Raw genomic sequence first — 25,130 nt, forward strand, 5'->3', positions numbered from 1 at the left:
CCATCACCTTGTAGGTGCGGATGATGTCAGGCAGAGAGACGGCAGACAGCTCCTTCTTGGTGTAGGGCTCCACCGCATGGAATACAGGCTTATCTGTGGAACATGGGCGACAGCTATATCACTGGCGACAGGTTTAGCACTCATCATTGCATTCTCTATCAGAAAGTCGGCTGGCCCTCTTTGACGTCGCATAGGTCGAAACAATGCATTGTGTTAATTTAGAAAGCCCTTTTGCAAAAAAAAACTGCCTTTACCTAACATTGTTACTAACCTATAGAAGTATGAGATACCATACTAAGTCACAGGGATGGTTAACTCTTGAAATTCCTTCTGTCACTAGAGATTTAGGTAAAAGGGATTTTAGTTTCTTCGCACCTCACTTATGGAACCATCTTGAGAATAATCTACATTTTAAAGGTTTGGTGCTTTTTGGGCAAGTCAGTTTTTTTTTTTTTTTGGGGGTTGGTTCTTTCTATACTACCATCCTGCCTTCTGGATTCCACCCAGGATTCCACCCTGCTAGAATAAAGGTTAAATAAAAAATAAAATTAAAAAAATAGCACCTTTAATATTAAATGGCTCCAGTGTGTGTGCTACTCACCGTCTAGGTCATGTTCCACCCAAGTGAATGTGATGGCTCCTTCTCTGCTACGCTCACTGAAGCGCAGCAGGAACGTACCTGGACACTTCCCAGTCAGCATGGTCTTTGCCCTCTCCTTACTCACAAAGCCCAGGATGCAGCTGTAGTGGGAGAGAACAAGCAACATGTCTTTATTCCTTACTTTGGTACTTCTATTACTGTATTCGGTTTAGTAGGCAGGGACAATGCACATTGTTCATCATGTCTGTAAATGTAGCCAGTCGGCTAATATGGCATCCCTATAAGACCACTAGTTGTTTGCTTTTGTAAGGTGGAACTCCAAAAAGAGTCAAGAATAACTCGCCCATCGTTCCACAGGGACAGCAGAGGTCTCTTGATGAGGTCCAGGATGGCTTCGATCCACAGCCAGAAGGGAAAGCTCTTCTCACTCTGGCTCTATAGTAGACACAGGGAAACACTTACTAGATATCTTCCTTATATATCTTTATGAACTGTAAATATTTTAAACAAAGTACAACTTATGAAGGCTTTATATAGAATACATAAAGGCTTCATGAGCACTACATAAATGCTTCACAAATCATCTATAAGTATATGTCATATTTTATAAATGGTGTATAAACATATATCGTGCATTATGTCACATTTGGCAAGTCACCCTACAGTGGGATTTGTTGTCACCCTTTCTACACCATTTGTGAAGCATTTATGTAGTGTTTATGAAGCATTTATGTATGCTATATAATTCCTTTATCAGTTGTACTTTGTTTAAAGTGAGACCAAATATTCTATATTCTGTGTACTGTAATCATAACCTACCTTGACAGCACCGAACATGGTCCAGGGGATAAGGCCCTCAGGATTTCTCTGTGCTTTCTGGCCCAGTAGTTTGTCAGCCAGCATACCTAGCTGCTCATCATTGAGTCCCCTCTTGGTGACAGAGGAGAACTGCCAGCTCAGCACCTCAGACAGCTGACCCCAGGACACTGTAGGTGGGCTCAGGAAGAACTCCAGGTTCTGTTACAACAAATCAATCACTCCTTTTTAAAGTGCTTGACAGTAACCCAGCATTGCGCCTTCAAGGCAAGGAAAAGCTCCCTAGAAGGAAGGAACCTTGAGAGAAACCAGAGGGGAGGTCCTCTACCTGGGGCTCGCTGGTCAGCATGTTGTACCACAGGATGGAGGCCCAGCCACTGGGCAGCTGGCGGATGTGGGAGATGACCACGATTGGCAGGGAGATGGTCTAAGAAGGACCAGAGGCCGGAGAAAATCAAGATCAAATTAAATAAGGCCAGAGTGCTGTTGGACCTCATGAAAATGGAAGTGTAGTCTCTATATTTCAGACCACTTACCTCTAGTTTGATTTCCAGACCTGACTGGCGGAGTTCAGACTCAAAGCAGATGGAGTGCAGCTCCTCTGTCACAATGAGAGGCCCCTGGAATAACATGGACAGACAGAGCAAACATAATCCGCACCAGACTGTATTTAGTATTTATCATGAAATTCACAAATACTGTACAGATTACATGGTCATTATAGCCCATTAAGACCAATCAGAAACCAGCTCTCTTAGGTCTCTCACCTCTTTCTTTCCTTTTCCAGGCACTCTCTGCTCTTGCAGTTTCTGTGTTGAGATCAAAGAATAAACTGTAATGCAGGGATCATCAACTACTGTAGATTCAGCCGCGGGCCGATATTTTCTTGAGCGGATGGTCAGGGTGCCGGAACATAATTACAAATAATTTGTATACTACAAATTGACCGCAAGAAGCCCAAACAGATATAATATTTGACTAAAACATAACAATTTCAAACCTTGCTTACATTTGTATACAGTCACATATTTATTTAATATGCATGGTAATATTTTAGAACAGATTTTCTAAATTAAAATCACTTGGAGCTGATTTGCTGGTGTTTTTACAGTAAAAAATAAATAAGAAATACAACTTTAACAAATAAAATGACCGCCATGTGGGGAACCCTGCTGTAAGGAGTAAAGACAGTGCAGGTCCAAATGGACAGTCATTCAGATTTAGTGCCCTGTATGCCATTTGAAATGGTGCTAGCTTACCAAATGTAAAAACTCTGCAGCCAAGCTTCCATTGTACTGCTCCATACTCATAACCTTTGGGTTGCTTTTCAATATGTTGAATTTACGAACGTTGAGATTAGGGAATTTAGGGAGAGAACTTAAAGAGGAAAAAAAAAAGTGCATTTAATTAAGTTAGGTTTTCACATCACAAATTCAAGAGCAGGACATAACACACAACACTCATTTACTTACTTGTTTAAAAAGGCTTTCACTTTGAGTTTATTGTTGAATTCCTGGAGCTTCACAAGAAATCTAGAGGAGAGCGAATACAAATCAAAACTCAACCAGGCCTGGACAGATCCATAGGAACTACAGATGGGAGGAACTACAGATGGTAGGTGCTGTTGTGTTTGTGCTTACCTGAGCTTGACAGTGAACTGCATCTTTGTCTGCAGCACCAGGGGTCTCTGTGGATGTGTGGGCATACAGGGCTGTCTCTCCACCACCAAGGAACTGAGACACACCATAGAGACACAAATAATTTAGAGGTAATATACTGTATAGAGGCATTTGGGTATATACAGTGAAGGAAAAAAGTATTTGATCCCCTGCTGATTTTATACGTTTGCCCACTGACAAAGAAATGATCAGTCTATAATTTTAATGGTAGTTTATTTGAACAGTGAGAGACAGAATAGCAACAAATAAATCCAGAAAAATGCATGTAACATTTTTTATAAATTGATTTGCATTTTAATAAGGGATATAAGTATTTAACCCCCTCTCAATCAGAAAGATTTCTGGCTCCCAGGTGTCTTTTATACAGCTAACGAGCTGAGATTAGGAGCACACTCTTAAAGGGAGTGCTCCTAATCTCAGCTTGTTACCTGTATAAAAGACACCTGTCCACAGAAGCAATCAATCAATCAGATTCCAAACTCTCCACCATGGCCAAGACCAAAGAGCTCTCCAAGGATGTCAGGGACAAGATTGTAGACCTACACAAGGCTGGAATGGGCTACAAGACCATCGGCAAGCAGCTTGGTGAGAAGGTGACAACAGTTGGTGCGATTATTCGCAAATGGAAGAAACACAAAAGACCTGTCAATCTCCCTCGTGTCATAAATACCGATGTGGATGTGGTGGAGGAGTCAGGCGCAGGACACAGAGGTAAAGTCCAACAGACTTTAATAGTCATCAAAATGTAAGTGGAAACCTCCGACCTCAAAACAAACAACGAGGCGAGGGAAAAATACGCACACGCGTAAACACTAATACACGAAACAAAACGGGAGCAAACACAAAGCTCCGACACAAAGGCAGGAAGTAACAACACACAAAATTACTAGAACAAAACAAGGAACTTATAGGACACGTAATCAATACACAAATGGACACAGGTGATACAGACAGACAAAAACAATCAAATGCAGACACATAGAGCGGTGGCAGCTAATACTCCGGGGACGGCGAACGCCGAAGCCTGCCCGAACCAGGAGGAGGAGCAGCCTCGGCCGAAACCGTGACAGTACCCCCCCCCCTTGACGCGCGGCTCCAGCCGTGCGCCGACCCCGGCCTCGGGGACGGCCAGGAGGACGCGGACCCGGGCGCGTGGGATGCCCATGGTGAAACTCAGTCAGGAGGGATGGATCGAGTATGTCCCTCCTGGGCACCCAGCACCGTTCCTCCGGACCGTACCCCTCCCACTCCACGAGATACTGGAGACCACACATCCGGCGCCTCGAGTCCAAGATGGTCCGGACTCTGTACGCCGGGGCCCCCTCGATGTCCAAAGGGGGCGGAGGGGTCTCTCCTATCTCATCCTCTTGGAGTGGGCCAGCTACCACCGGCCTGAGAAGAGACACATGGAACGAGGGGTTAATATTTTTATACTCTATAGGCAGTTGTAACCTGTAACACACCTCGTTCAATCTTCTCAGGACTTTGAAGGGCCCCACAAACCGCCGACCCAGCTTCCGGCAGGGCAGGCGGAGGGGCAGGTTTCGAGTCGAGAGCCAGACTCGATCTCCCGGTGCGTACACCGGTCACTCACTGCGGTGAAGGTCGGCGCTCGCCCTTTTGTTGACGGATGGCACGCTGCAGATGGACATGGGCAGCGTCCCACGTCTCCTCCGAGCGCCGAATCCACTCGTCCACCGCAGGGGCCTCGATCTGGCTCTCGTGCCATGGTGCCAGGACCGGCTGATAACCTAAAACACACTGGAAGGGTGTTAAATTGGTGGAGGAGTGGCGGAGAGAGTTCTGGGCCATCTCTGCCCAGGGGATGAACCTGGACCACTCCTCCGGCCGGTCCCGGCAATAGGACCTCAAAACCTACCCACATCCTGGTTGACACGTTCCACCTGCCCATTGCTCTCTGGGTGGTACCCCGAGGTAAGGCTTACCGAGACCCCCAACCGTTCCATGAACGCCCCCCAAACTCTGGAGGTGAACTGGGGACCTCGGTCAGACACTATATCCTCGGGTACCCCATAGTGCCGGAAAACATGGGTGAATAGGGCCTCAGCGGTTTGTAGGGCAGTAGGGAGACCCGGCATGGGAAGGAGACGACAGGCCTTGGAAAACCGATCCACAACGACCAAAATGGTGGTATTCCCCTGGGAGGGGGGAAGGTCGGTAACGAAATCCACCGATAGGTGGGACCAGGGTCGTTGTGGAACGGGCAGGGGATGTAGCTTACCCCTGGGCAAATGTCTAGGCGCCTTACACTGGGCACACACCGAGCAGGAGGAGACATAAACCCTCACATCCCTGGCTAACGTTGGCCACCAGTATTTCATGCTAAGACAGTGCAATGTCCGGCCAATACCTGGATGTCCAGAGGAGGGTGATGTATGAGCCCAATAAATAAGTCGATCACGAATCTCGAGCGGAACGTACGTCCACCCCACAGGACACTCGGGGGGAGTAGGGTCGGTACGCAGTGCCCGCTCGATTTCTGAATCGACCTCCCATACCACAGGAGCCACCAAACAAGACTCCGGCAGTATGGAAGTAGGCTCGTTGGACCTCTCCCTCTGTGTCATACCGCCGGGACAGGGCGTCTGCCTTACCATTCTGGGACCCAGGGATGTATGTGATCTTAAAAAGCGAACCGGGTTAGGAACATGTTCCACCCTAGCCTGACGAGGGTTCAATCTCCTAGCTGCCCGGATGTACTCCAGGTTACGGTGATCCGTCAGAATGAGGAAAGGGGTGTTGAGCCCCCTCAAGCCAATGCCTCCACACCTTTAGGGCCTGGACTACGGCTAACAGCTCCCTGTCCCCAACATCATAGTTACTCTCCGCCGAGCTGAGCTTCTTGGAGTAGAACGCACAGGGGCGGAGTTTAGGTGGCGTGCCGGACCGTTGTGATAGAACTGCCCCAATACCGGTCTCGGACGCGTCTACCTCTACTTGGAATGGGTAAGAGGGATCCGGATGCGCCAGCACAGGAGCCGAGGTGAACAGGTTCTTTAGTTTGACAAATGCCCTGTCCGCCTCAGCCGACCACTGCAACGCACCGGACCCCCCTTTAGCAGGGACGTAATGGGAGCTGCAACCTGTCCAAAACCCCCGAATAAACCTCCGGTAGTAATTAGCAAAACCCAAGAACTGCTGCACCTCTTTTACAGTGGTTGGAGTTTGCCAATTACGCACAGCCGATACCCGGTCTACCTCTATCTCCACGCCAGACGCGGACAACCGATAACCCAAAAAGGAGACGGACTCCTGGAAGAACAGGCATTTCTCTGCCTTGACATACAAGTCATGCTCCAACAGTCGTCTCAATACTCGGGCGCACCTGGGCTACATGCTCGGCTCGTGTAGAAGAATACACTAGAATGTCGTCAATGTACACCACTACACCCTGCCCATGCATGTCCCGGAAAATCTCAGTCAACAAAGGATTGGAAGACTGAAGGAGCATTCATTAACCCGTATGGCATGACGAGATACTCGTAATGACCCGAGGTGGTGCTAAATGCTGTTTTCCATTCATCCCCCCTCCCTAATGCGCACCAAATTGTACGCGCTCCTGAGATCCAACTTTGTGAAGAACCGCTCCGGCGTAAGACTCCGTCATCGTCCGCAATCAGTGGAAGTGGGTAACTGTATTTCACTGTGATCTGATTGAGACTACGGTAATCAATACACGGGCGCAATCCCCCGTCCTTCTTCTTCACAAAGAAGAAACTCGAGGAGACCGGAGAAGTGGAGGGACCGTATGTATCCCTGTGCCAAGGACTCGGCTATGTAAGTCTCCATAGCCGCAGTTTCCTCTTGAGACAGGGGATACACATGACTCCGGGGAAGAGCTGCTCCTGTCTGGAGATTTATCGCACAGTCCCCCTGTCTATGAGGAGGTAGCCGTGCTGCCCTCGATTTGCTAAACACAAGTGCTAAATCCTCATACTCAGGGGGAATGCGACAGTGCGGCACTTGGTTCGGACTCTCTACCGAGGTCGCCCCTATGGAAACACCTAGACATCTCCCTACACACTGGGCAGACCACTCCATAAGAGCCCTCTGTTGCCACGCTATGGTAGGATCATGGGTGCTTAACCAGGGAAGGCCCAACACCACTGGGTACGCAGGAGAGTCAATCAGATAGAACTGAATGATTTCCTCATGACCCCCCTGCGTCGTCATCGTCAGCGGTGCTGTGACATCCCTGATCAGACCCGACCCCAACGGCCGGCTGTCTAATGCGTGGACAGGAAATGGAACTTCTACCGGCCGAAGGGGAATTCCTAACCTAGCACAAAATGCCCGATCAATAAAGTTCCCAGCTGCGCCTGAATCTACTAGCGCCTTATGCTGGGAATGAGGTGCCACCTGTGGAAAACTCACAGGAATACTCATGTGACCAACAGAGAGCTCTGGGTAAGTGGGGCGCCTACTCACCTGGAAATGACTCCCCCAGTGCGTGGCCTGCTGTCACCTCTCCTAGGGAGACCCTCCCCAGCACCTGGCCGCGGTGTGTCCTCCACGCCCACAGGTGGTGCAGGGGATGGCCTCCCTCGGGTTCCCTCTCCTCCTCTCTCTAGCACCAGCACCCCCGAGCTCCATAGGAATCGGCTCGGAGGTGCTGGAGGGTGGAATGGACGACCCCCACTCGGGACGTCCGCGGGTAGCCAGCAGGGTGTCTAGACGGATGGAGATGTCCACCAACTGGTCGAACGACAGGTTGGTGTCCCTGCAGGCCAGCTCACGACGAACGTCCTCTCGTAGGCTACACCGGTAGTGGTCGGTGAGGCCCTCTCATTCCACCCCGCATCCGCTGCTAGTGTCCGGAACTCCAGTGCGAACTCCTGTGCGCTCCTCTTCCCCCTGTCGGAGGTGGAATAGACGCTCTCCCGCCGCTTTCCCTCAGGTGGATGATCGAAGACAGTCCTGAAGCGGCGGGAAAACTCAGCGTAGGTGATGGTTGCGGCGTCTATTCCCCTCCATTCGGCGTTGGCCCACTCCAACGCCTTGCCGGAGAGACAGGAGATGAGGGCGGAGACGCTCTCGTATCCCGAGGGCGCCGGGTGTATAGTGGCAAGGTAAAGTTCTACCTGCAGGAGGAAGCCCTGACACCCGGCTGCAGAACCGTCATATGCCCTCGGGAGCGAAGCCGAATGCCACTGGGTTCCGGTGCTGAGAGAGGAGGGCTGGCCGTTGGTGCTGGGATGGTGTGGGAAGGCGTGGGCACCTCCCGATACACCAAACGGCGCAGTGTGTTGGACACCTCGTCCATGGCGGCCCCGAGTCGCCGGATCATGGTGTCCTGGTAATTGATCCGGTCCTCCAGGGATTCGGGTGCCGCCGCTGTTCCTGCTGACTCCATAAATGGTGTGTTGTTCTGTCATAAATACCGATGTGGATGTGGTGGAGGAGTCAGGCGCAGGACACAGAGGTAAAGTCCAACAGACTTTAATAGTCATCAAAATGTAAGTGGAAACCTCCGACCTCAAAACAAACAACGAGGCGAGGGAAAAATACGCACACGCGTAAACACTAATACACGAAACAAAACGGGAGCAAACACAAAGCTCCGACACAAAGGCAGGAAGTAACAACACACAAAATTACTAGAACAAAACAAGGAACTTATAGGACACGTAATCAATACACAAATGGACACAGGTGATACAGACAGACAAAAACAATCAAATGCAGACACATAGAGCGGTGGCAGCTAATACTCCGGGGACGGCGAACGCCGAAGCCTGCCCGAACCAGGAGGAGGAGCAGCCTCGGCCGAAACCGTGACACCTCGGCCTGGGGCTCCATGCAAGATCTCACCTCGTGGAGTTGCAATGATCATGAGAACGGTGAGGAATCAGCCCAGAACTACACGGGAGGATCTTGTCAATGATCTCAAGGCAGCTGGGACCATAGTCACCAAGAAAACAATTGGTAACACACTACGCCGTGAAGGACTGAAATCCTGCAGCACCCGCAAGGTTCCCCTGCTCAAGAAAGCACTTATACAGGCCCGTCTGAAGTTTGCCAATGAACATCTGAATGATTCAGAGGAGAACTGGGTGAAAGTGTTGTGGTTCGATGAGACCAAAATGGAGCTCTTTGGCATCAACTCAAATCGCCGTGTTTGGAGGAGGAGGAATGCTGCCTATGACCCCAAGAACACCCTCCCCACCGTCAAACATGGAGGTGGAAACGTTATGCTTTGGGGGGTGTTTTTCTGCTAAGGGGACAGGACAACTTCACCGCATCAAAGGGACAATGGACGGGGCCATGTACCGTCAAATCTTGGTTGAGAACCTCCTTCCCTCAGCCAGGGCATTGAAAATGGGTTGTGGATGGGTATTCCAGCATGGCAATGACCCAAAACACGCGGCCAAGGCAACAAAGGAGTGGCTCAAGAAGAAGCACATTAAGGTCCTGGAGTGGCCTAGCCAGTCTCCAGACCTTAATCCCATTGAATATCTGTGGAGGGAGCTGAAGGTTCGAGTTGCCAAACGTCAGCCTTGAAACCTTAATGACTTGGAGAAAATCTGCAAAGAGGAGTGGGACAAAATCCCTCCTGAGATGTGTGCAAACCTGGTGGACAACTACAAGAAACGTCTGACCTCTGTGATTGCCAACAAGGGTTTTGCCACCAAGTACTAAGTCATGTTTTGCAGAGGGGTCAAATACTTATTTCCCTCATTAAAATGCAAATCAATTTATAACATTTTTGACGTGTTTTTCTAGATTTTTTTGTTGTTATTCTGTCTCTCACTGTTCAAATAAACCTACCATTAAAATGATAGTCTTATCATTTCTTCGTCAGTGGGCAAACGTACAAAATCAGCAGGGGATCAAATACTTTTTTCCCTCACTGTATATATATATATATATATATATATATACACACACACAGTGCTGCTTGAAAGTATGTGAACCCCTTGTGTAATTACAGATTTTTTAAATTTTACCATGAAATCTTCATTTAATCAAAACCAGTCTTTTTGATCTGGCATAACAGGTTTATATTTAACAATATCATATGTTGGTGTATAGGAAATGTGTAGAAAAACCAAATTAAAAAGGAATTAGTGCAGGTGCAAAAATAAGTGAACCCCAGGTTGCTTTGGTTAAATCAAGTAGGTAAGTAGAATCAGGTGGGTAAAAAATGAGCTACCAAATAAACCAATCAAAGGAGAGATCGTTAGGAAAGAGTATGGGCGGGACTCTGATAAATATATATAAGAAACCTGGTCAGTTTGGTGTTACCCATCCAGGTGAATGCAAAGCACACCATGCCGAGAGGAAAGGAAATCTCAGAAGACACATCAGTCTGGGGAAGGCTATAAAATAATCTCAAAAAGATTTGAGCTCCATCAGTCCACTGTGAGGCAAATAATTTACAAATGGAGAACATTTAACATGACAGCAACTCAGACTAGAAGTGGATGCCCTTCCAAAATACCAAAATATCCCCAAGAGCCACAATAACAATAATAAATCAGGTAAAAGCCAACCCAAACATAACATCTAGAGATTTGCAGACCTCCCTTGCTGCATCTCAGGTAACTGTGCATGCTTCAACAATAAGAAGAACACAATCAAAATGCCATTCATGGGAGGGTTGCTAGGAAGAAGCCTCTGCTGTCAGAAAATAACCAAACTGGCCATCTTAACTTTGCCAGAGACCACCTGGACAAACCTGAAGGTTTCTGGAAGTCCATTCTCTGGACCGATGAGTCCAAAATTGACCTTTTTGGTCACAATCAACACCGCTATGTTTGGCAAAAACACTGCCTACCGCCAAAATAACCTTATCCCAACTGTCAAGCATGGTGGTGGAAATGTCAAGATCTGGGGCTGCTTTTCCTCCTCTGGACCTGGACGACTCCACATCATTAAGGGAACCATGAATTATGAGGTATAACAGGAGATTCTTGAACAGAACGTCAGGCCATCAGTCAAGGACCTAAATCTGGGCTGAAAATGGGTCTTCCAACAACAATAATACAAAGCATGCAAGCAAATCTACCAAAGAATGTCTCCGGAGAAAGAAGATTTGTGTTTTGGGTTGGCCAAGTCAAAGTCCTGACCTATGTTCGGTAAGGAGGAGTGGGCAAAAAGCCCTCAAAACAGATGTCAGAAACGGATTACTGGCTATAGGAGACGTTTTGTCCAAGTTATCGCTGCTAATGGAGGAGCCACAAGCTATTGACTAAAGGGGTTTAAAAATAAAAGATTAAGATGGGCAGTCTGAGATATGGCTTTTTCTTTTAAACTCTGCCTAGAAGGTCAGCATCCCGGACTCGCCTCTTCACTGTTGACGTTGAGACTGGTGTTTTGCGGGTCCTATTTAATGAAGCTGCCAGTTGAGGCCCTGTGAGGCATCTGTTTCTCAAACTAGACACTCTATTGTATTTGTCCTTTTGCTCAGTTGTGCACTGGGGCCTCCCACTCCTCTTTCTATTCTGGTTAGAGCCAGTTTGCGCTGTTCTGTGAAGGGAGTAATACATAGCGTTGGACGAGATCTTCAGTTTCTTGGCAATTTCTCGCATGGAATAGCCTTAATTTCTCAGAACAAGAATAGACTGACGAGTTTCAGAAGAAAGTTATTTGCTTCTGGCCATTTTGAACCTGTAATCGAACCCACAATTGCTGATGCTCTAGATACTCAACTAGTCTCAAGAAGGCCAGTTTTATTGCTTCTTTAATCAGCACAACCGTTTTCAGCTGTGCTAACATAATTTCTAAAGGGTTTTCTAATGATCAATTAGCCTTTTAAAATGATAAACTTGGATTAGCAAACACAACGTGCCATTGGGACACAGGACCGATGGTTGCTGATAATGGGCCTCTGAACGCATATGTAGATATTCCATTAAAAATCAGCCGTTTCCAGCTTCAATAGCCATTTACAACATTAACAATGTATATACTGTATTTCTGATCAATTTTATGTTATTTTAATGGACAAAGAAATTGCTTTCCTTTCGAAAACAAGGACATTTCTAAGTGACCCCAAACTTTTGAACGGTAGTGTATATATACACACACACACTACCAGTCAAAAGTTTGGACACAGCTACTCATTCAAGGGGTTTTCTTTATTTTTACTATTTTCTACATTGTAGAATAATAGTGAAGACATCAAAACTATGAAATAACACATATGGAATCATGTAGTAACCAAAACAGTGTTGAACAAATCAAAAGAGTGTGCAAAGCTGTCAAAGGCAAAGGCTATTTGAAGAATCTCAAATATAAAATATATTTTGATTTGTTTAACACTTTTTTGGTTACTACATGATTCCATATGTGTTATTTCATAGTTTTGATGTCTTCCATATTATTCTACAATGTAGAAAATAGTAAAAAAAAGAAAAACCCTTGAATGAGTAGGTGTGTCCAAACTTTTGACTGGTACTGTGTATATATATACACTGCTCAAAAAAATAAAGGGAACACTTAAACAACACAATGTAAATCCAAGTCAATCACACTTCTGTGAAATCAAACTGTCCACTTAGGAAGCAACACTGATTGACAATACATTTCACATGCTGTTGTGCAAATGGAATAGACAACAGGTGGAAATTATAGGCAATTAGCAAGACACCCCAATAAAGGCCTGGTTTTGCAGGTGGTGACCACAGACCACTTCTCAGTTCCTATGCTTCCTGGCTGATGTTTTGGTCACTTTTGAATGCTGGCGGTGCTTTCACTCTAGTGGTAGCATGAGACGGAGTCTACAACCCACACAAGTGGCTCAGGTAGTGCAGCTCATCCAGGATGGCACATCAATGCGAGCTGTGGCAAGAAGGTTTGCTGTGTCTGTCAGCGTAGTGTCCAGAGCATGGAGGCGCTACCAGGAGACAGGCCAGTACATCAGGAGACGTGGAGGAGGCCGTAGGAGGGCAACAACCCAGCAGCAGGACTCCTACCTCCGCCTTTGTGCAAGGACGAGCAGGAGGAGCACTGCCAGAGCCCTGCAAAATGACCTCCAGCAGGCCACAAATGTGCATGTGTCTGCTCAAACCGTCAGAAACAGACTCCATGAGGGTGGTATGAGGGCCCGACGTCCACAGGTGGGGGTTGTGCTTACAGCCCAACACCGTGCAGGATGTTTGGCATTTGCCAGAGAACACCAAGATTGGCAAATTCACCACTGGCGCCCTGTGCTCTTCACAGATGAAAGCAGGTTCACACTGAGCACATGTGACAGAGTCTGGAGACGCCGTGGAGAACGTTCTGCTGCCTGCAACATCCTCCAGCATGACCGGTTTGGCAGTGGGTCAGTCATGGTGTGGGGTGGCATTTCTTTGGGGGGCCGCACAGCCCTCCATGTGCTCGCCAGAGGTAGCCTGACTGCCATTAGGTACCGAGATGAGATCCTCAGACCCCTTGTGAGACCATATGCTGGTGCGGTTGGCCCTGGGTTCCTCCTAATGCAAGACAATGCTAGACCTCATGTGGCTGGAGTGTGTCAGCAGTTCCTGCAAGAGGAAGGCATTGATGCTATGGACTGGCCCGCCCGTTCCCCAGACCTGAATCCAATTGAGCACATCTGGGACATCATGTCTCGCTCCATCCACCAACGCCACGTTGCACCACAGACTGTCCAGGAGTTGGCGGATGCTTTAGTCCAGGTCTGGGAGGAGATCCCTCAGGAGACCATCCACCACCTCATCAGGAGCATGCCCAGGCATTGTAGGGAGGTCAAACAGGCACGTGGAGGCCACATACACTACTGAGCCTCATTTTGACTTGTTTTAAGGACATTACATCAAAGTTGGATCAGCCTGTAGTGTGGTTTTCCACTTTAATTTTGAGGGTGACTCCAAATCCAGACCTCCATGGGTTGATACATTTGATTTCCATTGATAATTTTTGTGTGATTTTGTTGTCAGCACATTCAACTATGTAAAGAAAAAAGTATTTAATAAGATTATTTCATTCATTCAGATCTAGGATGTGTTATTTTAGTGTTCCCTTTATTTTTTTGAGCAGTGTATATATATATATATATATATATATATATATATATATATATAGAGAGAGAGAGAGAGAGATAATTAATTCAAAATCGGAATACAGGTGTGGTGTCACTCACCGTTCTAGGAGGTTCCGGAACAGTGCCAGGGCCCGCCCCTCCAGTAAGCCTTTCTGCTGTGTGATTGGGTCATTGTCGTATGTGTACTTCTGCTCTAGTTCCTGGAGCTCCTTCAGCTGCTGCCTCACCTGCTGCAGGCTTTCCGCCACCGCTGTGAACCTACAGGGGAAGAAGAAGAAGATGAAGAAAAATAATAAATGTATTTTCCATTTGTTTGGAGAGAACCAAAATGCATATTTTTGCTTCATCAGCCAACACACCCAAAATAATGAACTAGCCTCCTCACCAGTTCTGCAGTTGGTCCAGACATGCGTTGGGTGGTCCTCCGATACAGGAGCTCTGCTGCCTCTTTTTCCACTTAGGCAGCTCCTCTGAGATCAGGTCTGACTGGACCGCCTCTGCCATGTTAAGCACCTCTGCCAACTGGCCAACCACTTCCTGTGGAGGGCGACAACAACAAACGTATAGTTATTATTTACTCTATAACCGTCATCTACTCTTCAATATCAGCATGCTGGTTATAACTAGATAATACACTCTTAGTCATTCAGACTGAGACTATGATACATGTTATTCTTAGTGGTGCTTGATGCATGATTATTCATGTTTTTTGTCATTGCATTTTATTTTTCACAGTACAAAGTCATGGTCGAATGTCACTGTTTAGCCTCATCATGACCCCTCATGACCCCTCTTACCCCTCTCTTGAACTTCAGCTTGAAACACATCTCTACAATCAGCAGCTTCTCATGTTCCAGCTGTTTCGGTGTCAGCCCGTTAATTTCATGTTCTAAAGTGAGAGAAGGAAAAACATTCACTTACTGACTATACTTGAAACACAGATTCCTGTAAATAGATGATGATCTATTACAGATTGAGAATAAAACACCTTACCTCTGTTCTTAAGAGTATTTAGCTTAAAGTCATGCTCGTCTTGAAGGTATTCCAGAGACTTTATATTCTGATCCGCTTCCTAGCAAGTGAGATAAACGTGTTGGATCAGATAGATGACAAACCTGACATGCATGAACATGTACTGCAAATCACTGATGGACTTGTTCCACCAGGAAACAATCAACATATAGTATATGATGGAAATGTTAACTCACCTGAACCTTGTTTTTCATGTCTTTGACTTTGTTGTCCAGCTTTTGTTTCTCCAGAACCATGCTAGTCTGTGTGTTTTCTCTGTCGGTCTGAGAACAAAATACTGTTCATTTAACTGCACAGTTAAAGCATGTAAACGCTCCAATATACAGTTATGGATCATCTCCAATATCTGACAGCATGGATAGAGAAAGACGTGTGGTGATTTTATTAATTACAATGTATGTCAATACAAGTCAATGTAGGGCACCTCTATGCTTTTGGCAGCAGCCAGAATCCTCTGCTCCTCCTTCAGGTTTCTGGAGATGATCATGGCCATGTGAACAGGGTCCTCCTGAAAGCGGTCCTGTGAAAGTGTGTACTTTATTACTACAAACCCCAAAAAAACATTTACTGAGAGTGGGGTCATGAATTCCACATCAACAACTCATTCAAAATCAATATATTTCAGGAGTTAAAAGGGGAAATTAGCAGCAAGAGGTATAACTTCTAATTGATCATTCCTGTAACATACAAGCAATAAAGTATGGAAGGCCACTGGCAGTAAGGTCTGTACTGAAAAGATGTGACTGAGCTCATACTAAACCTGGAAGTTTCTCTTGAGCTTGCGGATGTTGTGTTGTCGCAGGAGGTTTTTCTCCAGGGCGAAGCGGCTGTGTTGGTCATCAAGCTGGGCTAGGAGATCGTGGAAGCGGACAGTAGCCAGGGATTCCTCAACAGCCACATAATCCCTATGGATTGGATCATTGACATACTGTATATCAGTATCAGAACAGCAACATTATCTCTACATAGATATGGATTTACACGGGAATTAAGATTGGATGAAAGAGATGAAATACAATAAAATACAGATATAATTGAAAAGAGTAGTGTAGAATACTGGTCAAATAGAATAGATCTTTGTAAATCCATTTTACAGCAGCCTCCCTGCAGTCTTCATCCCTGCTTGCTTACCAGTCGATGCTCTCAATCCACTTGCTGAGGTACTGTCTGATGTCCATGGGGAAGGAGTCATCATAGAGCTGTTGGACCTGCTCCTGGTATTTAGGATCCAGTAGTTTCAGCTGGCCCCACTGGGCCATCTAGACCAGTGAACAATAACAGTAAACGTATTATGAAAATGTATGTCTATTATTGAAACAATTACATGGCTACAACATGGATAATATAATTCACCTTCATATGCCTGGCATGTATCAGCTTGTTGTCCTCCCTGCCCCATTACCCCTATCTCAACACAACGGTTCTGCCCCATTTCCAAACAGTAACTAGGTTTCCATTCAATTTGCGACAGATTTTCATGCAAATGTTCTAAAATCTGCATAAAACAATATACGCATTTCCCCTCAGGGATGTGTTTCCAACAAACAGACTTTTTGCGGATAAAAGGCTGTGCGTATGACGTAGGGTACATAAAAATAACTTTTACCATTTAATTCCCATGTACCGAATGAAAAATACAAATTAAATGGGTTTCCATCGCATTTTCAACTCTACTGATGAGCTGTGTTCGAATACCCATAATAGCATTCTGTATACTACATACTAAACTCAGCAAAAAAGAAACGTCCCCTTTTCAGGACCCTGTCATTCAAAGTTAATTCGTAAAAATCCAAATAACTTCACAGATCTTCATTGTAAAGGGTTTAAACACTGTTTCCCATGCTTGTTCAATGAACCATAAACAATTAATGAACATGCACCTGTGGAACGGTCGTTAAGACACTAACAGCTTACAGACGGTAGGCAATTAAGGTCACAGTTATGAAAACTTAGGACACTAAAGAGGCCTTTCTACTGACTCTGAAAAAAACCAAAAGAAAGATGCCCAGGGTCCCTGCTCATCTGCGTAAACGTGCCATAGGAATGCTGCAAGGAGGCATGAGGACTGCAGATATGGCCATGGCAATAAATTGGAATGTCCGTACTGTGAGACGCCTAAAACAGCGCTACAGGGAGACAGGACGTACAGCTGATCGTCCTCGCATTGGCAGACCACGTGTAACTACACATGCACAGGATCGGTACATCCGAACATCACACCTGCGGGACAGGTACAGGATGGCAACAATAACTGCCCGAGTTACACCAGGAACGCACAATCCCTCCATCAGTGCTCAGACTGTCCGCAATAGGCTGAGAGAGGCTGGACTGAGGGCTTGTAGGACTGTTGTAAGGCAGGTCCTCACCAGACATCACCGGAAACAATGTCGCCTATGGGCACAAAGCCACCGTCACTGGACCAGACAGGACTGGCAAAAAGTGCTCTTCACTGACCAGTCGCGGTTTTGTCTCACCAGGGGTGATGGTCGGATTCGCGTTTATCGTCGAAGGAATGAGCGTTACAACGAGGCCTGTACTCTGGAGCGGGATCGATTTGGAGGTGGAGGGTCTGTCATGGTCTGAGGCGGTGTGTCACAGCATCATCGGACTGAGCTTGTTGTCATTGCAGGCAATCTCAACGCTGTGCGTTACAGGGAAGACATCCTCCTCCCTCATGTGGTACCCTTCCTGCAGGCTCATCCTGACATGACCCTCCAGCATGACAATGCCACCAGCTATACTCCTCGTTCTGTGCGTGATTTCCTGCAAGACAGGAATGTCAGTGTTCTGCCATGGCCAGCGAAGAGCCCGGATCGCAATCCCATTGAGCACGTCTGGGACCTGTTGGATCGGAGGGTGAGGGCTAGGGCTATTCCCCCCAGAAATGTCTGGGAACTTGCAGGTGCCTTGGTGGACATGGTAACATCTCACTGCAAGAACTGGCAAATCTGGTGCAGTCCATGAGGAGGAGATGCACTGCAGTACTTAATGCAGCTGGTGGCCACACCAGATACTGACTGTTACTTTTGATTTTGACCCCCCCTTTTTTTCAGGGACACATTATTCAATTTCTGTTAGTCACATGTCTGTGGAACTTGTTCAGTTTATGTCTCAGTTGTTGAATCTTGTTATGTTCATACAAATATTTTCACATGTTAAGTTTGCTGAAAATAAACGCAGTTGGCAGTGAGAGGACGTTTCTTTTTTTGACGAGTTTATATACTATTAGTTCATTTTAGTATACTGTAAACGAACGGTATCCTTTTCGACTGTCTACCGGAAGTTGATGCTGTTGCTATGCAACCTCTTGCTAGCTTGTTAGTTACTAGCTAGAAATGTTACGATTGTGTTCTTAACTTCAATCTGGAGTGCCAGAGTGCGCTCAGGGCGTTTGTAAATTCAGAGCGTTATCAGATTGTCCGTTTGTAAATTCAGAGCGTTTCGTTCTCGGAGCGCACACTTGACGCTCGGGCGGAGGAGTAGGGTTGATTCGAGCGTTCTGTCCTTACAACGTCAGTCAAGCACCCAAGCTAACGTTGGCTAGCTATTTCCAGATACAAATGAGAGAACACCTCACTCTGACTATTTTCCTCGCCCTAGCAGAGCTGGTTCGGCAGTTTTCATGTTATCCAGAGCGTTGGTGACTGTAACTGCGCTGCTGGCAACAATTTCATTACGCTTTTTTGCCGACGTTTACTGACACCGGCCATATTCAACCGGTGTTGAGCGCTCGTAAATTCATCAATTATTCTGCGCTGTGGTACACTCAGACGAGAGTGCTCTGAAAGCGGAGTAGATAGCCAGAGCGAATTTACGAAAGCACCCGAATGTCCATTGAGAACGCACAACGACTATACCACTTAGCTAAACTAAGAATGACGGGAATAATGAAGTCAATCAACGTTGGGTAGTTAGTTAAATAGCATATCGCTAGTTAACATGCTGGCAAGTTTGATGTATTAGTAGCCAACTAACGTTAGGTAGCTAGCTAACATATTACCTGCTGTAATGATATGCTATGTGGTTCGTAAGGATAGCGTAGATAACAAATTGTCAGCCAACATTATGTGTAAGGTAACTTATTTGAAAAGTCATTACATTGCTCAACGACGTGAAGCCACGCCCATTTCCAGAAGAATTGCATTATGGGCCCTAAAATACGGAAATAGTGTCCACTGCTGGTATGCTTCCTATTTTTTCCAACAGTACTACCAGTAGGACATTCGGGAACTTTTGGCATACTTACTATATCCATACTATGACCAATAAGCATACTATATACTCAATTTACGTCACAAATAGTACGGTTAGTATAGTATTCGAACACAACTATGGTTTTGTCACAAAAACTGTTGCGTTATTGTTAAATAGCAAATGTGCCCACTTTGGTCTTGGCACATGCGCTCTAGCCAACCGCTCGCAGATACAGTGCGGGTAGGCTACCAACATTATGAGATTATTATGGATAAGAGCGATATTATTTTTATTTGTCAAACAGCAGCCATGGCATCGATAATCATGTCACCAGAATAAGACTCTCGATATTCATTGGAAGGGATCATCAAGTTCATCACCTTGCACATTCACACCCTCACCCTGTGAGGTTCATCATAATTGATTTTAACTGTAGCCTAATAAACTATGCTTTCCCGAATCGTAGTGGGAGGACCATACAACATATCATGATGGCGTGCCTCCAAATTTACTTCGTTATGATGGTTATTAACTATATCAATAGCCTATTTCCGCATAAAGGCGGTTCCACCGCGATTTCTCGCATAATTAATTTGACTCACAAAAGAAGATCCCACCATGTCGAACGAAACAATTGTCTGTCGGCATTTATCAAATGTTACCAGCATTTCATGTTTCCATAGCCCAGTCGAGACATGTTTCATGCGTCACGTCATTAATCTGCATGAAGTTTAAAGTGAATTTCCTTCTCCTTTCTGAGGTGTTGGTATAAAGGCTGTATCACCACTGTTATAAATAAAAGATTGCCTTACCTTTGACGAGAGAAACTAAATCACAGAGAACAGACTTCTACGTTAAAATGTACAGACAGTAGGCTACAAAAAAGCAAACGCAACAGTTCGGAAGAGGCATGCGGAAATAAGTATTATCCAATCGGTGTTACGGAAAGTTTATTTTATTTTATTGTTTTATTGCACATTACATTTACATTTACATTTATGTCATTTAGCAGACGCTCTTATCCAGAGACAATAAGTATACAAACAGACAATGATAACATATGCTAGGGGGTACAACAAATTACAGATTATACAAAGACCTTAAAATATATGCTCAACACAAAAAGTACAGTTAAAGTACATGTATTGATTGCTTTCTTATTGGAAGAATGTAGATTGGTCTTAATGTACTGCTCGAATTCCTTATAGAAAACATGGAATTTATTAGTGAATTTACATTTATGAATATGACATTTTTACATTAGCACAATTAGATTTATGAGGTACATTTGTTTTTCTTTATCCTTATTATAGTTAAGGAAACCGAGAAGCATATTTTCCCATAAAAAACAAAAGCCAAGAATATTAACAATTATAAAACTATAAATATCTTGCCATAATTTCTTTACATGTAGACAATGCAAAAATAAATGCAAAACTGTTTCTGGATGCTCAACACAAAAAGTACAGTTAATGTTAATGTCTTTTTTGAGTTTCTTCAGGTAATGATTCGCAGGGTAATACTTATGGATCATTCTGAAAGAGACCTCTTTGACATTGTTAACAAGCAGGTATTTGTGTGGTAATAACCAGACTTTTTTCCAACAGATATTATTGACAAATGTATTCCAGTAAGTTGTGACATAAGGAATAGATACAATATCCCTTTGAAATAAAGCACGTATAGATCTGTTGTTCTGAGGGAGCAAGGTGTTTAGGATTTGATCTGGGAATTTCCTCAGGAATTTCGCAGGTTTTATGACGCATCACATGCTAGTCCGAACTAGGAAAATAGGAAATGTCTGACTTGCTAACTGATTGAAGACGGCACGTGTATAACTACAACTTCCGATGTTCCAAGTTCCGGCTAATACATGAACGCTGCATCATACCACAGTAAACACCCATACGAACCACTTTTCCATCCAGTTTGTATGCATAAAAAAAAAACAAAAAAAAAACATGACAGCTATGATGGAAACAGGAAGTTTCGGGACAATTGTATAAATCCCGACATAATTTGTTCGATCGCATGGTGGGATCTTTTTGTGTCAGTCAAATTAATTATGCGATAAATGGCGGTGGAAACGCCTTTATGCGCAAATGTTGATATAATAACCATCATATTAAAGTAAACTTGGAGTCACGCGATGATATGGTGTGTGATGGTCCTCCCACTATTACTCTGGAAACCATGCAGTTTATTAGGCTACAGATGGAATAAGTTATGATAAACTTCACAGGGTGGTTAAAGTGCACGGTCTTATTCTGGTGACATGATGATCAATGCTTGACTGCCATTTGACAAAATACAAATATTCTGCTCTTATCCATAATAATATAATGTAGACTAGCCTACCCGCACTTTATCTGCGAGCGATTGGCTAGAGCTCACGGGCCAAGACCTGAGTAGGCACATTTGCTATTTAATGCAACAGTTTTTCTGACAAAATTTTGGTAGTTGAAAATGCGATGGAAACACAATGGACTTTAGATTTTTATTCGGTACATAAAAAACGTACGTGAAAAAGTAGGCCTACATTTAGTGTGCACTATGTCATCAGGCACTGATTTGTATCCACAGCAAGTCATTTAGGTGGAAACACACCACTTGTGGAGAAATGTAATATTTCCTTTATGTGGATTCTAGAATATTCGCATGAAAATCTGTCGCCAATTGGATGGAAACGTAGCAACAGATGGTACATGCTTCCAGTAATTGGCGCATGTTAAAGCTGTCTATCTCTTTAAAACTGAAACAAAACATTCATCTCTAATGCAGCCAATCAGAATCCTAAAAGGGAGATGGGGAGATTATTTTTTAAAAATAGTCATTAAAATACTTGTCACTGTGTTATATAGGCCTGGGATAGGCTATTCTGTACAAAGTGGGATTAAAAAGACAAGTGACAGGATGCAATTTATGCTTTACCTGACACTCTTAGCTGCACTTGGCACCATGGGGATAAATGAAACCACGAGGCGCCAAGCCAACGTAACAACAGTGGAGGGAGAAGGAGAGCAATGCTCAACCTGCGAATTCAGAGAACAGAGCAGACTAATGAGACTTCACAACATCAGATCCCAAATTCTCAGCATTCTGAGGCTCGAGCAGGCTCCAAACATCAGCCGAGATATGATCATGCAGCTCTTACCGAAAGCGCCCCCCTTGACACAATTTATGGACCAGTATGAGCAGTGGCGGTTTTACACGGAGGCCGGGGGAGGCCCGTGCCTCCCTGGAAATGTCCCTGGCCACCCCTGTGGCCCCCCCGTGCTGACCAAATAAAAAATTATGAATTTATAACTATTTTACACGCGAGCGCCAAAAGCGGAACTAATGCAACGCTCTACACGGCAACGTTCTACACGGGTAAATTAGAGTGGCGCACCGTTTTGCCAGACAGCACAACCGCCGTATCCTGTTGCTGTAGTGCATCTATATGATATATACGCTAGTAGCGTATGAGTGCCGCTGTGAGGAAAAATAGATATAATGAACAATAAAACAACAAGCTTGAGCTTCTTAAGACACGGTGGGTTTATCTGTTCTCAATACCACCGGTAAAATGAATGGAGTTAGTCTGGTGTCCACATGAAGTTACGTGTGTAGACAAAGAGTCTGGTGTCCATATGAAGTTACATGTGTAGACAGAGACAGTCTGGTGTCCATATGAAGTTACATGTGTAGACAGAGACAGTCTGGTGCCCATATGAAGTTAAATGTGTAAACAAAGACAGTCTGGTGTCCATATGAAGTTACATGTGTAGACAGAGACAGTCTGGTGCCCATATGAAGTTAAATGTGTAAACAAAGACAGTCTGGTGTCCATATGAAGTTACATGTGTAGACAGAGACAGTCTGGTGCCCATATGAAGTTACATGTGTAGACAAAGAGTCTGGTGTCCATATGAAGTTACATGTGTAAACAGAGACGGTCTGGGGTCCATATGAAGTTAGATGTGTAGACAAAGACAGTCTGGTGTCCACATGAAGTTACATGTGTCTACTTAGATGAACCCACCGTGTCTTAAGAAGCTGAAGCTTGTTTTATTTTTCATTTTACATCATCTATCTTTTTTTCCTCCCAGTACCAGTAGTTCCACACACTACTAGAGTGTATGTATGTATGTATATATATCCCACCAATCCTCTCTCAAGAGGTTTTCAAAAAGGGGCAAACTCATGTCTCAAGACCTGCTTCTGTTGGTTCCCCTCTCCTGCCTGTAACTTTCCATCCACATCCCCAAAGTTTTGTGGCCCATTATGACATCACTCCATTAAGTGATTGCTGCATGTACTGCTCTAAGGAAACATCTCTCTCTCTCTCTCTCTCTCTCTCTCTCTCTCTCTCTCTCTCTCTCTCTCTCTCTCTCTCTCTCTCTCTCTCTCTCTCTCTCTCTCTCTCTCTCTCTCTCTCTCTCTCTCTCTCTCTCTCTCGATAGATAGAGTTTATGATTTTATTCTTTTGAATTATCTCTGCCAAACATCTATGTACTACAAATCTTCAAGCTCCACAGATGTTTTATGGCATCCACTAAACCTCTTTAGATATTTGTAAATTATACAGTGTGATACCTTTCAACAAAAGTTTATTTTATTTTTTACCAACTATGATTTTTCCTTTTGAAAACAAGCAAAGCAAGAAAAAAAAGAAACAAAATCACTCCAATCATTGCACACTTGTGTCGTTCAGACTTTGCAGGTCCAGCTTTGACATGATGATCTAACTAACACTAATATTGTAACTAATATTGTAACTGAAATATGTATGATCCTATGATGAGCGATTGCTTTCACTCTTAAAAAATTACTGAAAATTTTTTTGTATAAAAAGGTATATGTAGTATATGTTTGTTTAGTGAGCATTCATGCTGTCATTTTTTCCTAATGTGAACTATGGTGGAAATGTGCTGTCCTAAATGGACTTGCCCATATATGTTGTAAAGCCTTTTTTTGTACACCTGCTCATCAACTGACAGTGAAGTACACAAAGAAACAGACACACACACACACACACACAGGCACCTGTAATATTATTGTTTTCATGTTGTTGCTGATATCCATCAGTGTTGTTCATATTGCTACATTGTGTTGACATGATTGTTGCTTTTAAACGAATGTTAACTTAATGTTTATTGTCTGCATCCTATTGGACTACTGGATGTTAATGTGTAACACGTTTCCCTGTTTATGTGCTTTAGCAATACTGTATGTCAATATGGTCATGCTAGTAAAGCCTCTTTGAATTGAATTTCTTTTCTGATTTGGTTTATTTTACCTAAATGGATACAGGGTAGTGTGTTTTGTTTATAAATCACTCAGAAAGTTTTATTTCTTAAAACAAAATGTGGAATCAACTGTCCACAGTAGTGGGGCTTCCATAAATAGGAAATGGCACATTGTTGTACCCTTTGTTGTATCCTGGAGTTTTGTTCACATTGAATATGAACCCTGTATTTGTACCCTGTACTTTTTTTTTTTTTTTTCATTTTTATGGCACTATCTCTCTTGCATCTGCACTCTTGTACAAAATACGTGTTATAATAAATGTCATATGATTTTAAAGTAAAATAAAGTTTATAATCTTTGAATATCATGTGTTGCCAGTTTTTTTATGTGTGCCCCCCTGATTAAACACTGGCCCCTCCTTGGCCCCCCTAGTAAAATGTGTCTAGAACCGCCACTGAGTATGAGCATCGTGTGGAGGATGAGGAGCGTGCCACCACTGAAACGATCATAACCATGGCCAAACGTAAGTAATTAAGTTATTTGCTTATACAAAAGTGGGTAGTTTATG

General features: G+C 44.5%; 1 protein-coding gene across 1 annotated transcript; it reads right to left on the bottom strand.

Moving 5' to 3' along the window:
• Positions 1-457: 457 nt before the first annotated feature.
• Positions 458-20,233, bottom strand: LOC123481194 (signal transducer and activator of transcription 1-alpha/beta-like). The gene is made up of 19 exons (XM_045219311.1): positions 20,143-20,233; positions 16,268-16,395; positions 15,897-16,041; positions 15,561-15,656; positions 15,313-15,399; positions 15,098-15,176; positions 14,902-14,993; positions 14,490-14,641; positions 14,204-14,362; positions 3,058-3,150; positions 2,890-2,949; positions 2,677-2,794; positions 2,185-2,226; positions 1,954-2,037; positions 1,746-1,844; positions 1,421-1,618; positions 945-1,036; positions 602-741; positions 458-516 (listed from the first exon to the last, which is right to left on the bottom strand). Exons 2-19 carry the CDS (start codon positions 16,393-16,395, stop codon positions 473-475), a joined length of 1,908 nt encoding a protein of 635 aa, XP_045075246.1. The 5' UTR covers positions 20,143-20,233; the 3' UTR covers positions 458-472.
• Positions 20,234-25,130: the final 4,897 nt, after the last annotated feature.

Source organism: Coregonus clupeaformis, unplaced genomic scaffold (assembly GCF_020615455.1).
Source record: "Coregonus clupeaformis isolate EN_2021a unplaced genomic scaffold, ASM2061545v1 scaf2243, whole genome shotgun sequence".
In the NCBI taxonomy this organism is placed as follows: Eukaryota; Metazoa; Chordata; class Actinopteri; order Salmoniformes; family Salmonidae; genus Coregonus; species Coregonus clupeaformis.

Coding starts and splice junctions, on each gene's coding strand:
- LOC123481194 (XM_045219311.1), bottom strand. CDS start 16,395: ATGGCCCAGTGGGGCCAGCTGAAACTACTGGATCCTAAATACCAGGAG. Junction 14,363..14,489: donor CTGGACCAACTGCAGAACTG/GTGAGGAGGCTA, acceptor CTTCCCCTGTAG/GTTCACAGCGGTGGCGGAAA. Junction 2,795..2,889: donor GTGAAAGCCTTTTTAAACAA/GTAAGTAAATGA, acceptor TTCCTCTTTAAG/TTCTCTCCCTAAATTCCCTA.